This window comes from Sciurus vulgaris, assembly GCF_902686455.1.
Source record: "Sciurus vulgaris genome assembly, chromosome: 15".
Lineage (NCBI taxonomy): Eukaryota > Metazoa > Chordata > Mammalia > Rodentia > Sciuridae > Sciurus > Sciurus vulgaris.
The window spans coordinates 55,670,220-55,687,429 of NC_136476.1; the positions used below are offsets into that span (position 1 = coordinate 55,670,220).

General features: G+C 46.0%; 1 protein-coding gene across 7 annotated transcripts in view; it reads left to right on the forward strand.

Annotated features, from left to right (window-relative positions):
• The window catches only part of CCDC180 (coiled-coil domain containing 180), a 64,732-nt gene that overhangs the window by 18,907 nt on the left and 28,615 nt on the right, over positions 1-17,210 (forward strand). For all 7 annotated transcript variants that reach the window (XM_079113502.1, XM_079113503.1, XM_079113504.1 and 4 more), the window contains 9 exons: positions 409-582; positions 2,017-2,132; positions 3,386-3,512; positions 5,089-5,128; positions 5,245-5,714; positions 6,871-7,103; positions 11,621-11,796; positions 13,551-13,731; positions 14,616-14,762. In XM_079113502.1, the coding sequence (XP_078969628.1) occupies positions 409-582; positions 2,017-2,132; positions 3,386-3,512; positions 5,089-5,128; positions 5,245-5,714; positions 6,871-7,103; positions 11,621-11,796; positions 13,551-13,731; positions 14,616-14,762 (1,664 nt within the window). The remainder of the gene's footprint in view (positions 1-408; positions 583-2,016; positions 2,133-3,385; positions 3,513-5,088; positions 5,129-5,244; positions 5,715-6,870; positions 7,104-11,620; positions 11,797-13,550; positions 13,732-14,615; positions 14,763-17,210) is intronic.

The window sequence follows — 17,210 nt, forward strand, 5'->3', positions numbered from 1 at the left end:
TTTTAACACTGGAAAAATCTGTGTTGAGTTCACAGATCCAAACAAAAACAGGTGGAGGGTCACACTCAGTATGCAGACAACAGTTTGCCAACCCATGACCCAGATGGGGCCATAAGACATGCATATTATTTTAAAAGTGGGGGTGGCAGTGGTAGTGCATGGGGGTTGAGTAGCAGATATGGTGTTCAGTCCAGACGAGTCAGGGAATTCTAGAGAACAAAGATGCCCGGGCCCAGATGGCAGGAGGGAGGTACCAGAGCGCAGATGTGGCCCAGATGCTGACCTGGAAGGATGGTACCCAGACAGTGATATCCAGTCCTTGGAGACATGGAGCCCCATGGACAGGCCTCTTTCAGACCCTGGGCCGGTCAATCCTCAAGGCCCCTTTTCTGGGTTCTGCCCCTGCAGAAATCCTTCGAGGCTTTGGCCAAGCAGACCGAGTGGCAGAGCTCAGACCTCTTCAGGTACTTCCAGGAGGCTGCGAAGCTATGGGAGATGCACCAGAGTGTGCTGTCAGATCAGGAGCTGGAACTCGAGAAGAGTATGGAGCAGTACCGACAGAAGCACAATCTGGAAAACCAGGTGCCCCCAAACTCGGGTAACCTCCAGTGGGCATGAGGAATGGGCCACATTGCCCTAGGTCAGGCCAGTGAACTCAGAGAGCATTCAGATGCAAAAAAGAAAGGAAAAATCCACCACAAACAAAAATGAACTCAAAACAGATCCTAGACCACATGCAAAACTTTAAGTTGTAAAAGGTGTGTGGATGGGGGAATTGAGGCTTACCTCTGTCATAGGACCAGATGGAAGGAGCAGAAATCTTGAACAAGGTTGCAGTTGTGTGATGGATCTTCAGCACCAAGCCTGTCTGTAAGAGAGTGTGTAAGAAGACAGACAGGTAGACTCAGGAACACTCCATGGATGGCTGACAAGGCAATGATCAAAATACAATTCCACAAATCACAATTTACTATCATACAGAGAGATCTCTTTGTACTCACAGTGTTTGAAGAGGAGGAGGATAACGTGGACAAACCACACAGAATACACTCCATAGACCAGGTTCACTCACTACTCGGTGACTTCCAGAATTATTAACATCTAGTTGCTGAAGTCGTGGGAGCAGGCCTCTGTGGGAAGTGAAGTCTAATGAAGGTTGAGGTGTGCCCTTCTCGGAGCGGTTTCTTGGGAGAAAATTGATGGACACCAACACAGCAGAGATGGCAAGGCGGGCAAGGCCCCTCCATGCTGGAAGGTGGTGTCAGCGTTGGCAGGTGGTTTCAAAGCTCCAAGGCCTGTGGCAGCCTGAGTGCTCAAAGTGCAGCCAAGCTCTTGGGTTGAGGCCGTAACTTACACGTGGGGTCTGATGAGGTGTGATGCATCTCTCCCGAGGTGGGGGGTGGCCCCAAGTTCTCACACATGGGGTCTGATATCACATCCTCTAAGTAGGGGTGACATTCATATCATAGCAAAATATATATCATTCACACAGCAAGTTGTGTGCATTTAGATCTCATTTCAAGGCTCTGTAACAGGAGAATGGAGTATATATGTCTGACAGTCTCTCTGCTCCCACAGATCAGTTGGTCCCTACCCCACTGCCCCCACAGTCTGGGAGGTGGCAGAGGGCAGGGGCTGGGGGACAGAATCAGCGAGTGGTTTTGAATATGACTGATGAGAAGAAGAGGGAGGAGAAGGCACCTGGGAATGTGTAGCCCCGACCTGATGAGGCAGGGTAGGTGTGAGGGATGTGTTCCTGAGGAGTCCCATTTGAGTCCCATTTTATTTATTTCCTAGGGGAAATAAAATGGGCAAGAACATTTCAGGCACAGAGAGGAGGCCAGAAGGCTGTAGCAGAGAGTGAGAGCAGTAACAGATTTGGTTCCCCTTTTGTGGACAAGAAGTCCCAGGCCATCCCCAGCTGCCTAGACCCCAGTTCCGGTGGTAGGGTTCCAGATGTCGCTTACACTCTGGGAGCTCATGTTTGCTTCCTTTTGTTTTGGGGGTGGCTGCCAGACCCAGGAGGCCCACCTTGATAAGCTCTTGGACCAACTGAGGCAGCAAAACCATGAAGAAGCATTGAAATTATACCTGGAAAAGGCCAAAAATTTTCTGAAGAACATCAAATCTAGGTAGGTTGACCAGAACCCACAAGATAGGAGGGATGGCTTGGATTCACATTCAAGGTCACAGGCAGCCTGAACAGGAGGCTGGGTGTGCCCAGCAAGTTTAAGATAAAAACTGTGGCTCCATGCCGGGTGTGGGGGCGCTTGCCTATAATCCCAGCAGCACAGGAGGCTGAGGCAGGAGGATCACAAGTTTAAAGCCAGCCTCAGCAATTTAGCTGGGCCCTAAGCAACTTAGCGAGACCCTGTCTCAAAATGAAAAATAAAAAAAGGGCAGGGGATGTGACTCGGTGGTTCAGTGCCCTGGGTTCAGTCCCGTGGCTCCAACACTGGAGACCATCACGGTCCTTTGTAGCTCCGCTGGAAGCCAATAAGAAGCTTCCAGGGACAGTCTTTGCAAAGCTTGTGGAGAGAAGCTTCAAGGCAATGTAGTTTAAAGGTCAAGAAGTTGGACCCCTCTTTTTAATTTAAACATGCATGCTCTTTGTTAAAGGGAAAAGAAGTCAAGCACTACAGACATACAGAGATTTCCCCTCAGTCCTGCCTGACTTTTCCTTTTAGTGGACATATATGTGGATATAGACACATGTTATTTTTAAAATAAAGAATGGATTATATTGTACGAATTGTTGTACAGCTGCAGATAAATTTCAATTTTTAAATGACCATGAAGAACTTACCACTACCCATACCTAATGACTTAACCATCTCACAATCGATTAGCTCTTTTCAATTGGTTCCATTTCTCAGTACAGTATTACCAACAGTTTTTGTGAACTTTCTTATACCTTTGTGTTTTTGTACAGCTAATTCTGTAAGGACTATTCACAGAAATGAAATTGCACTCCAGTTAATTTCAGTACTTAGATCCAGAAGCATAACTTTGGACAAGTCAGTACCTGCTGAGTTTTGGTCTCCTTACTTGAGAAACATAAAATTCTAGACCTTGGAATGTTTGAGAGCTTGAGAGAATAATGTAGGTCAAGTTCAAAGTCAGAGATAGGACAGTGGACGACAAATAGAAAACTCATGTGTCTTCTAGATTTTTCTACAAAGAGCATGCATTCCTTCCTTGTATGATCAGAAAAATAGTAAAACAAAAACAAACCAAGGACTGTTCCTGTGAAAGAAATCCCCCCACCCCCACATAACAGCTCTGTGTAGAGCTGATTGCCAGATCGTTGGGGTCAAGGGCACGGCTCCTGGCTGGGGTCAGCTGAGCTCCCCGTAGACTGTGGTCTCACCTCGCTCCCTCCCAGGTATGAGTATTTTCATGGCGTCCTGACCAAGGAAGTGATGGAGTACCCAGCAGTCGTACTGAGTGAACTCAACTCCTACAGCTTCACCCTCAGCCAACATTTCTTTGTTCGTGAAATCTTCGAGCAGGTGTGGAGAGGGGAACGGCACCCCTGGTGCTCCTGAGGAAGCAGGGAAGGGAAAGCCTCTCAATCTGGACTGCCCCATCTTTGGAAGTCATGTGAACACTGCAGAGTGCAAACCCATATCCGGACAGCAAGGAGAAAGAGGCGGAAACCGTCTCCACAGGGACCATCTCTGAGTTTAAAAGAGGTTGACAGGCTCCAGGGTGGCGACTTCATATGACACTTAGGTTCCATTCATCATGCCCTCCCCTGCCATGAACTCTCCTAAGGCATGACCTACTCTCACTGACCCACCCTGCGGCCTCCCCAGATCCAGCTTCCTGTTCCTAAGTGACCAGGGACACCCCCACTGCCTTCCACCCCGACTCCTCCTGGCTCAGCAAGCTCATCCTCCTCCTGCTTAAGCTGGGTGCTCACATCCTTTCCTCTTCCTGCTCCTGTGCTGAGATTGTCTGTCTCTTGGGTCCCAAGTCCACCCACGCTCCCAGTCCACTACCAAGGCAAGGCTCCTTCCGGCTCGGCCTGAGCGCCCTGCCCCCGCTTTGTTCTCTGAACTTGCTTGTTCTTAGTTACTATCTAATACAAGAGTTCAGAACACCCAATCAGAAGGTGTTTCCTGAAGGGCGTGTTTCATCAACTCTCATTTGCCCTTAGCACTGGGTCTTGCACATCACTGAGGCACAGTAATGCTCTGGGTAAGCCCATGCAGCCCTGGGATGTGTTGTTTTGAATACTTGGGAGTGGCTTTCCCCCCACACCCCCAGCCAGAGTCCTTCCTGGCCAGAGTGAAGCTGAACTTGGCTGAGTGTTTCCTGCAGGTACAGGGCACTGGCTTCATCCTCAGAAGGGATCCCTGTTCGGAATGCTAACAAACGTTCCCTGTGACACCTGGGTTGAGGTGGAGGCCCAGCCCGCAGGAGGGCAAGTTCACTGTCTGCCCTTTGAGATGTTTCTGTTGCCTCAGTGAAGGTGTGGACACCATTATGATCCACGTTTCCCCGGGGAGGACACAGAGCCCCACAGGGCTTAAGACCCTTGACCAAGGCCACTCTGCTTGTAAGGAGCTGGGATTCTAATCCAGACCTGTGAGCTCCGCAGTCCACCCTGTCATCAATAAAGGAGTGTGCCCAAACCTCACCCAGAGTCTGTGAAACAGGGAGCTTTAGTGTTAACAAGGAGACCCCGGGGACCATGTAGACCAGGCTCATTCTGTCCATCGCCATCCAGCCCCAGAAGCAGATTCCTTCTCCCTTGTCTGCACCCTTCAACTTATATTTTTCTTCCCTTTTCTCTAGCTCACTACCAAAAATAGGTCAGAATGAGCTTTTCTTCCATTCCTTCCCAGTGTGCGTGCGCCGTAAGGGTTTGCTAGCCTGCTTGGAATGAAGGGAAACTGGTCCCCTGGGTTGGAAACGCCCTAATTACCCCAGTGAATGAAGCTGGTCGAGGCCCGCATCCAGCCTTGACAGGGAGGGGGAAGAAGAATTGCTTTTACTTGAAAGAAAAGTGGCGCCCAAAGAAGTGGCACTCTGGAGAAAGGCGGTGCTGGTCCTTCAGTGACTCGTGTTTTTTCCTTGCAGAACTTGGCCGGGGAAGTCATTTTCCAATTCAGGCAACCAGGTAACACTTTTACATTTCTAGTCCCATTCTCCCCGTGCACCTATGGGCTGGGAAACCCAGTCCAGGCAACACTGGTGACTTGTCTCTCCTTGTGCTTCGGTATTGAACCTCAACAGAAAACCATGAACTGCTCTTCCTGCAGAGAATGAGGAAACTGAAGAAAAGACAAAGGGCCAGAGTGGAAATGAGCAGAAGTGAGGATAGCCTAAGTAGGGGACGAAGTGCTATGAGGCCTGCAGAGGAGGAGATGGAGGAAGAAAGAGGTAAAGACAGGGCGTCCACCACAACAGAAGAGGGCCTGAGCCAGCAGGACAGATCTGCATTGAGTGACCAGATGGACGAGTCCAGAGAGGACTCTCCACAAGGATTAGAAGAAATGCGGGTGGACAGGGAGAGCTCCTCAAAACCATCCCCGAACCAGGAAAGTGTGGGGGCCCAGGAAGAGGAGGAGGAAGAGGAGGCAAAGGAGGAAGTGGAGGAAGAGGGCGAGGAAGATGAGGAGAAGGGAAAAGAGGAGGAGGAGAAGAACATAGAGGAGGAGGAGGAGAAGGCGAAGGAAGAACAGGAGAGTCTATCTGTGTGTGAGGTAGGTCCGTAGCTGCTTCGCTCTTGGGTAAGGAGAAAGTTTGCTGCACTCATTCTGTGGGTTTCCCTCATATAAACCAGGGTCTCCAGTGGCCTGCTCTCCACAGAGGTGCATGTAAACAACTGTAAAAGTGCTGGGCTGCACAACAATAATGCACCAATGAAAATGTGGGGAAAATACACAAGATTAAACAAATCAAAATAAAAAGAAGCGCTGGGCCCAGGGGTGCACACCTAGCGAGCTGGGAGGTGAGGCAGGAGGATGGCAAGTTTGAGGCCAGCCTCAGCAATTTAGCAAGACCCTGTCTCAAAGTAAAAAAACAAAAGGGACTGGGGATGTGGTTCAGTTGGTAAAGCACCACTGGGTTCAATTCCCAGCACTCAAAAACAAAACAAAACAAAACAAAAGACCTACAAATGTATTATTTTCCTTTTAATTTTTGCCAACAGAAATTAAATTCTTCCTTTACAACAGTGATTTTAAAAACTCACCTTCCTGTTCTGACTTCCCTGCAGCCCACTCTGAAGACACCCCTCAACTTGGCTTGCGTCAGCCCTCCCCTTCCTCTGTCTTTCTCGGCCCTTCTTCACTGTACAGATGGACTCAGCCCCTCTGGCTGACCCTCGCCGGTTCCCTCTTTCTCCCTCCTCTCCACTAAGTGTGTAAAACAAGAGATCAGCCAGAACTCTCCTTTAAGTGCCAGGCAGTGAGACCTTGTCCTCAAGAGCACACTCCAACTCACAAAACAATAACTCAAATTATTTCCTGCTTTGCTCTGGAAGAACTGGTAGAGGAGGCTTCTTTTTGAGTGGGGATCCCAAACTCAAATGCCCACAGGTGTGTACAGAGGAGTGGCCTGGGGCCAAGTGTAAAACCATGACAAGTGGCGGAGACTGAGCAGTCGTTGCTCCACCCGCCCAGGATGCTGGGTGGGTGTGGGCTCAGAATTGGCATGTTTCCTGATATTGGAAGAGAATCCAGGAACCCCGATCTTGGTGTGTTTAACTTCTCAATTTTAAAAGCACTCTGTGTACATGTGGGAGGTGGGCAATTATAGGCGCATTTGGCCCACAGGCGTGCAACCTTGCTTGTCAAACGATCGGCCTCCCCGAGTCCCTTGGATGACGTCGATCCTAAAGTCCTGTTGCCTCCTTAGACTGATGCCAAGGAAGAGTATCTGGATGAGTTCTCCTCCAAGGACATGGAGTCCTTCACCACCTCCAGTGGAAACACTTATTTTGTCTTCGTATCCCTGGAAGAAGAAGAAGAAGAGGGTTGCAGAAGGCCCCATTCCGCCTTCTCAACCCCATGCCTTGACAGCACTTCCTGCAATGAGTTCACAGAAAGAGTGATAGTTCCCTCCATGCTCATTTTAGAAATTAAGAAACAGTGAGTACAAAACCCTTTGATTCTCATTCTCCTGCTCTGAGTTTTATCCCCAGGCGATATAACAAAAGATTAGCTTTAGCTAAAAAAGAATTAAATGTAGGTAACTGAGGAAAACACACTGAAATCTGGTGAAAAAGTCCAGGAATTATCTGCAGTCACAGACATCTGGGGTGAGCGTGGCCCCTCAGCCCTCCCAGGCTGCTCTGCGGGCCTGGGCCTGGCGCATAGAAACGGTTTTCCCCGAAAGGTGCTTCTGGGTTCCTGGCACATCTTTCTTGTTTTCTTTGTTTTAATTCTATAGATATAAACCATAGGTAGGAATATATTGTGTACAGTATTTTACACTGATTTTCTGACATACTCAGGGCAGAAAACAGAACAATGAAGAATACAAAATGACCCGTAATCCCACCACTGAGGATTGACTCCTCCTAACTCCCAAGTTTCTGGGCCTTTGTATTAGAGTTTGAATCAACTGTGGAAATTCGCTTTTGGCTTTTGAATGGCACTTCCATTGCCCTGCCACCTCTGCCCTGTCATGGAGGACTAAGCAGCTCTCGATCTGCCTGGCCCACCTCCCACACTCACAGGTGGCCAGAGGCTAGAGACTGGGAGCAGGAGGGGAAAGTCAGGCTCAGGGCTTTTGCTCCTGCACTTCGGGGTCACCTCATGTCTAAACATCTCAACTCAAACATTATCCTCCTCCCTACTCCACACGGGCCTTTGTCTTGCCTCTCCACAGTCCATACCACAAAGATCAACAGGATCCCTTAAGAACTATTATTTACTGAGCATATTTAATTCCCTCAACAACTGTGAGAGAGGTACCATAATGAACTCCATTTTACAGATGAAGAAGCCAAAGCTCACATGATGTTAGTCATTTAATCACAATCTCCACGGTGGGAAGCAGTGAGATCCAAGACATGAATTACACCCTGTCATTCCAGAGTCTGACACTGACCCCTGTGCCATTTGACCCTGTAACTAACCAGAAAAAAGTTCTGTGTCCAGCCAATTGAATCTGCACATCCAAGGATAACAGATCTAAAAGTATGACAGTCAAAACTGTTATCACTTCATGAATGGTCCAGTGAGAACACACCTGGATCCCAGAGCCCACAAGAAGCAGACTGTTACCAATCCCCTGGGACACCACCTCATGGCCCATCTCCAGTCCCTGCCCTGCCTTCCCCAAGGATAAATGTTCTAACTTCCAAGCTCATTTTGCTTACTTCTGGATTTTATTTAAGTGAAATAATCCAGAACTCACTCTTTTTATGTCAGGTTTCTTTCATTATGTTTATAAAACTCATATATATCTTTGAACATGGCTAGAATCCACTTTTTCTATCTCTACGGTATCCCATGACAAATGCTATTCATTTTAATCCATTTTATTTATCCAGTTTAATGATGCACACTTGGATCTTTTCCGATTTGAGGATATACCAGTCATGCTGCTCTGAACACACTTGTACAAGTCTATTGGTGATCACGTGCCTACATTTCTGTTCCATATATAGCTCACAGAGAAAAATTCCTCAGCCATGGAATATGTGTACATCCATCTTTAGACATGGCCCAAAGATGCCATCAAAGAGCTTTCAAAAGTGATCCTAACAGTTTTATGGTTTTTAATAAACAATATATGAGAGTTCAGTTGTTCCACACCCTCAACAACAGTTGGTCTTGCCAGTGGCTTTTATTTTCGCTCTTCTGGAGTAATTGTAGTAATGCCTCATTGTTGGTTCAGTTTGCATTTTCCTGGTGAGTCATGATGTTATGCACCTTTTCATATACTTGGGGGCCATTATTTTTTTGTGAAATGCCTTGTGAAATCTTTTGTTTTTGTGTTTTTTTGATGGATCGTCTATCCTTTTTGTTATCCATTTATGGGAGTTTGTTACATATCTCTGGATTTGCTTTTTATTTATTTACTTCAGTTTTTAAAGGTATTTTATTTTTTATATTTTTAAATTTGTTCTAATTAGTTATACATGACAATAGAATGCATTTTGACACATTATACATAAATGGAATATAATGTCTCATTCTTCTGGTTGTACAAGATGTAGAGCTACGCTGGTCACGTAATCATATGTGCACATAGGGTAATAATGTTCGATTCTTTCAACTGTCTTCCCTACCCCATACTCTCTCCCCTCCCTTCACACCCCTCTGTCACCTATCCAAGAGCATGAGAGATATTTCCATCTTCTAAGGTCTTCTTCAATTTCTTTTTCTGGCATTTTGTAGTTTTCATTGTAGGGGTCTTTCACCTCTTTTGTTAGATTGATTCCCAAATATTTTATTTATTTTGAGGCTATTATGAATGGGGTTGTTTTCCTAATTTCTCTTTCAGAGGATTCATCACTGATGTATAGGAATGCATTTGATTTTGGGGTGTTAATTTTATATCCTGCTACTTTGCTGAATTCATTTATTAGTTCTAGAAGTTTTCTGGATCTTCTGAATATAAAATCATATCATCAGTAAATAGTGATAGTTCGAGTTCTTCTTTTCCTATTTGTATCCCTTTAATTTCTTTCTTCTAATTGCTCTGGCTAGAGTTTTAAGGATGCTATTGAATAAAAGTGGTGAATGAAAGAGAGCATCCTTGTCTTGTCCCAGTTCTTAGAGGGAATGCTTTCAGTTTTTCTCCATTTAGAAAGCTGTTGGCTGTGGGTTTATAATTAATGTTGAGGTATGATCCTACTATCCCTAGGTTTTCTAGTGTTTTGAGCATGAAGGGGTGCTGTATTTTGTCAAATGCTTTTTCTGCATCTATTGAAATGATCATATGATTCTTAACTTTAAGCTATTGATGAGTCACATTTATTGATTTCTGGATGTTGAACCATCTTGCATCCCTGGGATGAACCCCCACTTGATTGTGGTGCACTATCTTTTTAATATGTTTTTGTATGTGATTTGCCAGAATTTTGTTGAGAATTTTTGCATCTATGTTCATTAGGGATATTGGTCTGAGGTTTTCTTTCCTTGATATGTTTTTGTCAGGTTTTGGTATCAGGGTGATACTAGCTTTATAGAATGAGTTTGGAAGGGCTCCCTCCTTTTCTATTTCATGGGACAATTTCAGAAGTATTGGTGTTAATTCTTCTTTGAAGAACTCGGTTGAGAATTCATGTAGTCCTGGGCTTTTCTTGGCTGGTAAGCCTTTGGTGGCATCTTCTATTGCATTGCTTGAAATTGCTCTGTTTAAATTGTGTCTGTCCTGATTCAGTCTGGGTATATCTTATGTCTCTAGAAATTTGTCGATGTCTTCAAAATTTTCTATTTTATTGAGGTATAAATTTTCAAAATAGTTTGATTACCTTCTGTTAAAGGTATCTTTTGGTAAACAAATTCTTAAATAAGATCCAATTTGTTTACTTTTTTTCATTAGTTTACCTTTGTCCTATATGTGAGATCTTTTCTTGCCCCAAGGTCATGAAAAGATGCCCTAAAGTTATATAGTAGAAGTGTTCTTATATTAAACTTCCATATTTAGATCTAAAATCTCTGGTAACTGAGTTATGTTTGTGGCATGAGGCGCGAGTGGAGATTCTTTTCTTTCCCATGCGGAGACCCAGTTGACCCTGGGTCCTCTGCTCTCCCCCACTGTCTGCCATGCCTCTTTTCTATTTCTCTCTGTCCATCCTTCCACAACAACCTCAAACTACCTGATTACTATGGCTTAACATCAGGTAGCTCAAGTCCTCCTCCTTAGTCCTGCTCCAAGGTTGTCTTCACAATTCTTGGCCCTTCCTATTTTATATGAATTTTGGAATCAGCTCCTCTGTTTCCCTAAGAAGATATCTGCTGAGATTTTTTTTTCTTGTTATTGCATCGAATCTACAGATACATTTTTGAAGAACTGACATCTTAACAATGTGTGTTTGAAAAAACACCATACCCTTTTTAAAGAAAAAATAAACTGAGAAATAGTATTTGTAATTCACATCATAGTCAATAGGACTCATCCAGAAATTATTATTTTTTGAATAAAAAGCAGCTATATAATAGAGAAACAAGCAAAAGATATTGATGGATAGCATACAGAAAAAAATGACATAGTCAAACACATGAAAATATGCTCAGTCTCAATCAAAATATGACAAAATTGTCAAATTCAGAATTTTGACAATATGCTCTGAGTCTGTGGAGGAAGGGGAGCTATTATTCCTTGCTGGAAGGAAGGCAAGTTGCTCTCCAATGAAAACAGTTTGGCCAGAGCTACAAGAACCACAAATATCTTTTAATTCTAGTTCAGGGCATTCGCCCCGTAGAGTTGCCTCCTCACTTGACGTGCATGCAAGGTTATTCATCGTAGTCGTCTTTGTAAAACCAAAAGGTCTGAAACCACCTAAAGTCCTCCAGCCACTGAGTCAACGACGGTCCATCCACACACGGAGATAGGACGTAATCAGGAAATAAAAGGGGAAGGAGGTGTGAAGAGCGGCAGCACTGGGTCATGACTGCCGGGAGGACTGACCTTCCTGTTCTCTCCTCAGACTTCGAACTGGCTTCTTCGAGCACCTAGAGAAGTGGTTTGACCAATGTGCCCTCAACGCCCGGGTCATCGTGGCCACCAAGATTGACGAGCTGGATTCAGAGCTAGAACTGCAGCTGCACCTGCACCAGCCAAGGATCCAGCACATTGAGAAGGACATCCACAATGTCAGGGCAGGTGTGAGCCCCGCTGGGGAAGGCCCGTCCTGCCCCCGACCCCTCTCCGGGCCTGCTCTCCTGTGGCCCCGGCTTTGTCACTTGCCCCACTTTGCCCCATGTAACACTTAGTAGTTCTCATCACAGCAGGGAAGATGTGCATGGGGCATGGACCTCCCAGGCTTGCAAAGAAAGGGAGTGCTCAGAAGCCCCATCCAGGTTGTTGTCTTCCCATTTTTGGGCAAAGAACTCAGGGCCCCAGTGCCCTAGGGAAGCACTCACCACTGAGCTGCACCCCAGCCCCTCAAGATTTTTTTGGCCTTTTTCTTTTCTTCTTTCTTTTCTTCTTCTTCCTTCCTTCCTCCCTCCCTTCCTCCCTCCCTCTTCCCCCCTCTTTCTTTCTTTCTTTCTTTCTTTCTTTCTTTCTTTCTTTCTTTCTTTCTTTCTCTCTCTCTTTCTTTCTTTCATCTTTCTTTTTTCTTGAGGTATTAGAGGCTGAAATGAAGACTATTGTTCTGTTATTGCTCTTGGATTTCAGATCAGTTACACACCTGCATGGTGAATGCTCTAGAGGAAGTCCATAGCTTCAGAACTAGAATTCTTAGGCTCAACTTTGGCTGTGTGACTCTGGCCAGGTTATTTGACCTCTCTGTCTCCTCCTTCACCTGAGAAAGGAGTGTTGGAGGTGGTAATTAAGTCTTCTAAAATGGTATCGTGAGGAATTAGAAGTACTTGGTGCAAGACACAGCCTCCAAGATGTGGTGGCCATTCTTTCCACCTTATCAATTTAGCACACTTATAAAGAAATGCCAGTTCTTTCTTACGTGTTTCCATTAATGGGGAAACACAATTCTAGTAGGGTCCTTCAGCCACCCTGTTGGTTTTTCACTTGGATCATATTCCAAGGTCCACCACAGCTCTTCAGAGCTAGCAGAGACCGCCTACCCGAGCCTTCCAAGCCCCCATCGCCTGGAGAAGTGAACGTGTGTAAGCAGAAGCTGATCGACATCCCCACACCTGCAGCCTTGGGCCACTTGCTTGTCATCAGGAACCTCCTTGTCCTCACTTGGGAAATGAGTGTACAAAATGCTCTGAGGAATAAAGCCAGGTGTACTGAGTAGCGAGCCCCTAGAGGTTGATTCCCTTTCCCTCCCTGGTTCCCTGGCCAACATAGAGGAGAAGCCAAGCCAGAGGAAGGAATCCCACGCACTGTTTATTTTGGGCAGAGATGGGGCCATGGCACTTCCACCTCGCCAGAGGATGGTGAGGGTGTTAGATGGGAGATGCGGGGGCTCTACTCACCCTACAGCCTGGGGCGGGCTGTGGAAGGCCAGTCCGTGTTCTTTCTACTCTGCCTTGGAAGCCAGTTCTAATTTGGACTCACTGGACATGAGTAGCCTCTTATGTAAAGGAACAAACCCAGACTGCCTGGCTTTGTGCTTCTTGTACCCTCCAGACCCTCCTCCTGGAACTCAGCCCCGCATCCCCCCTGCTCCCAGGCTGCTCCTCAGGACTCTCCGTCTCCCCAGCTTTGTTCCCTCTGCGGCTGGGAGCGCCTGGCTCCTGGCGCAGCAGAGCTCCTCTTCAGTGAGATCTCCAGTGATCTCTCGGAGGTCGGCGCCCATTTCCAGCCTAAACCCTGGCAAGGGCAACTGTGGCAGGGCAGGGGACCTAGACTGGCCTGGGAGAGGCAGCATGTGGACACTGTTCCAAGGAGGGCAAGTGCAGAGGTGACTCAGGTCCCAGAGGACCCCAGCTCGCCTCATCCTCTTGCAGCTGAGCTCTTGCTTCACCAAGAGCGGTTGGACAGACACTGTGCTGGAGTGATCGAGACGCTCAAGAAGGAGAGGCTGATGTTCTGCCAGTTCCAAGAAGAGCAAAACACGAGGAGCAAAAACTTTCGCCGCAAGATCTATGACATGGAGCACATCTTTTTGAACGCCACCAAAAGCCAAAAGTAAGGGGCCATGAATCTCCCTCCCAGCTGCCTGGCTCTAGAAGCCCAGCCAGGCTGCTGCTTGAAAAGGAGCAGGAGTCCCTCAGGGTCCTGCTTCTGAGTTAATCTCCTCATAGGAGTCAGAGCTGAACTCCGTGGGCAAGCCCTGGTGGGCGGAGCAGGTTTGGGGGCAGTGAGCAGCCAGGTCCAGAAGAGGCTACATACACACAGTAGCATGCAAGCATCCTGACACATGCCCCGAATGTCAATGGTGGAAGACTACTTCCCCTCTGAGAGAATCGGGAAGGAATTCCTGCAGGAGGTGCCCTGGCCTTGGATGGAAACAAGTGGGAAGGACTGATTTCTCCAGAAAAGACACATTGGCCAGGACCAGGGCTATGCTCAGGATAGAGCAAGGGGCTCCAGGGAGGCCACCTGGGGGCGTGAGGTAGTGGCCTCGGTCAGGTCACAGGAAGGACCTTGGCAGGTGTCTAAGATGTCAAAGGGCATCTCGCTCTGGCAGTCTTAGTCATAAAGGGGACACTGGTGTTTTGCTCTTTTGAGAGAGCATGGGGTGAGGGAGCCATATTGGTGCATTTCAGAGTTTGCTGAATGGGGAGGGCTGGGATTCTTTTACCAATTTGATGACAGAGAACAGAAGGAAGAAAGGAATGCTCTGTGATCCCCAGAGTGACATGCTGTGTCCTGTGGACATGGGCATTTTGGACTTCTTCCTAGTGCCCCAGAGAGGCTGGGCCGTGGTTCTGTGGTGGGTCTCAGTGGCTCCACAGCTGGGCGCTGTGTGGAGTGGAGCAGCGTCCCAGGGTGCCCTCCCGAGCCCAGGACATCACGGCATCTCCCAGGCTGGTCTCCCGTCTCCACCTGCTCCTCCTCTGTCCCCACAGGCTGGCCATTCTCAACAGCACACTGCACCGAGAGCTGCTTAGCTATGTGGATGTCATCCAGGTGTCCCTGCGCAGCTTCCGGCAGTACTTGGAGGAGAGTCTGGGCAAACTCCGTTACACCAACATCGACTACATCAAGCACTGCAGGTGGGAGCCAGCATGCGGCCCCTGCTGGCACCAGGGCTGCTCTGTGGGCGGTGATCTGGTCACTTCCTCAATAGATATATATAGTTGTAGGTGGCCGCAATACCTTCAGGTTATTTTTATGTGGTGCTGAGGATCCATCCCAGGCCCTCACACATGCTAGGCAAGCGCTCTAACACTTAGCCACAACCCCAGCCCTCCCTTAACTTTCTATTGTGCCAAAATATGCATAAAGTTCACCCTTTTGACCATTTTTTTAGATGTAGAGTTTGTTGGCATTAAGTGCATTGTTGTGCAACTGTCACACCAGCCACCTCTAGAACTTTTTTCCTTCACCATACTGAGACTCAACACGAACTCCTCATTCCCCCTCCCCGAACATCTGGCAACCACCATTTGACTTCCCATTTCTATCCATTTGACTACTCCAGATATCTCATCTAAGGGGAATCATGCAGTATCTGTCCTTTCGTGGCTGGTATATCTCACTTAGCATACGCAGCATCTTCCAGGGTTTTCCACGTTGTATCACACGTCAAAATTTTCTTTTTAAGGTTGACTAATATTCCATCATGTATTCATACCACATGTTGTTTGTCCACGTGTCTACTGATGGGCATTTGGGTTGTTTCTACCTCTTGGCTCTTGTGAATTAAGGATTTGAGGAACATTGGTATACAATCTGTGTGAAGCCCTGCTTTCAATTCTTTATATTGCCGGAAGTGGAATGACTGGATGGGATGGCAATCCCTTAATTGTCTTTAATTTCATGGTTTTTAAAGGAACCATCATACTGTTTTCCACAGCAGCTGTACCTTTTTACATTCCCACTAGCATTGTACAGAAGCTCTAATTTCTCTACATCCTCACCAACACTTGCTATTACTTTTCTTTTTTTACAGTAGCTATTGTAATGGATACAATGCAACATCACATTATGGTTTTGATTTGTATTTCCCTAATGATTATTCTTTTCCCTTATTCTTCCCCCATGATCTTAACTTACTCCGGACATGAAAATAATCCTGGATTTAGTCTCTGACATTTGTAGCTTGCTTATATTCTTTTTATGAAAAATCCTTATATTATTTTGAAATTTAAAAAATTTTACCCATTATAACATGATCAAACACAGAAGTAAAGTAGAAAATGGAAGTCCTCCAAAAATAAAATTTCTTTGTGGTGTACAGAAGCAATGATCATTAGTTTTGCACAGAAATGGAATCAGAATTCTGGTACACATGCTGACTTGTGATTCTCTATACTACAACAAATCATAGTAGGCATCTTCCATGTTGGCATTTGCAAGAGATTGATTTATTTTAGATATTATTAACATTTTTATGGATATAAATGTAGAATTTTAAAAGATAATTTGGAAAGATGCAAAAACTAAAATTATATTTTGACATATGTTACATATCTCTGTCCTAAGTAACTCTGCACAACTCTTTTAGCTTCATTCTTTCTGATTTCTTCCTATTCTCCTTCCTCTTCACTGATGCCCTCTGTAACTGTGTTCAATCTCATGATAAATCTTTTCACTGAGTTTTAAATTTTTATTTGTATAATTTCTATTTCTAGTTATATTCAGTTCTTTTTCAAAACTGGCAGCTCCCTGCTCATATTTTCAAGTTTCTCTGTTAATTTCTTTAAACATCTTGCACTTAGTTATTTTATAATTATGTAAAATAATTTCTAACATTGGAGGTCTTCATGGGGAGTGTTTCTGTTCTCTGTTGTCTTTCTAGGTCTCATTCATGACATCTTGTTTCCTTATAATTTTTTTTTTACTACAACTCATTTATTTTCCTTGGGATTTTATGAGACATTATATGAGGCTTGAACTCACATGAATGATACTCCTTTAAATATAATTCTTGTTTGCATCTATTGCACAGCTGGGGGCATTACTGGCTTAGGAATCATCAAAATTCTCTGCTTAAGTTTTTCTGGATCACTCCAGAGAACATGAATTCGGTTGGTAAATGTGTATGAAGTCTAGTCTGTGGTGACGAATCCTTGGGGGAGAGAGCTATTTCTCCTCTTCCGGCTCTGGGATCTGGGCAGGCAGAGCCCTGGTACCTGGAAGGATTCATTTCCCACTCAGTCTCACACTGCAAGTGTCACTCCCGGATTCCAGCTCCATGCTGGCCCCACCAGTCTTCCAGGCTTCCAGGCTCAGGCCAAAATCTCCAGGCACATCAGCTTCCAGACCACCCACCATCCACGGGGTTGTCTACTTCACCTGGAGATTCCATAGAATCCTAATCTTTATGCAGTTCCCATTTTTACTTTGAATGGAATCTGTCATTTTTCTGGTTCCACTTGAGTGTTTCAGAGCACTCCATCCGAACCACTCACAGAAGTGGCAAGCCTGCCACAGCGTGGATGTCCTCCTGGGCGTGTACTACCTGCACTTACTTTGTCGTGATCTTGCACCTTTGATCT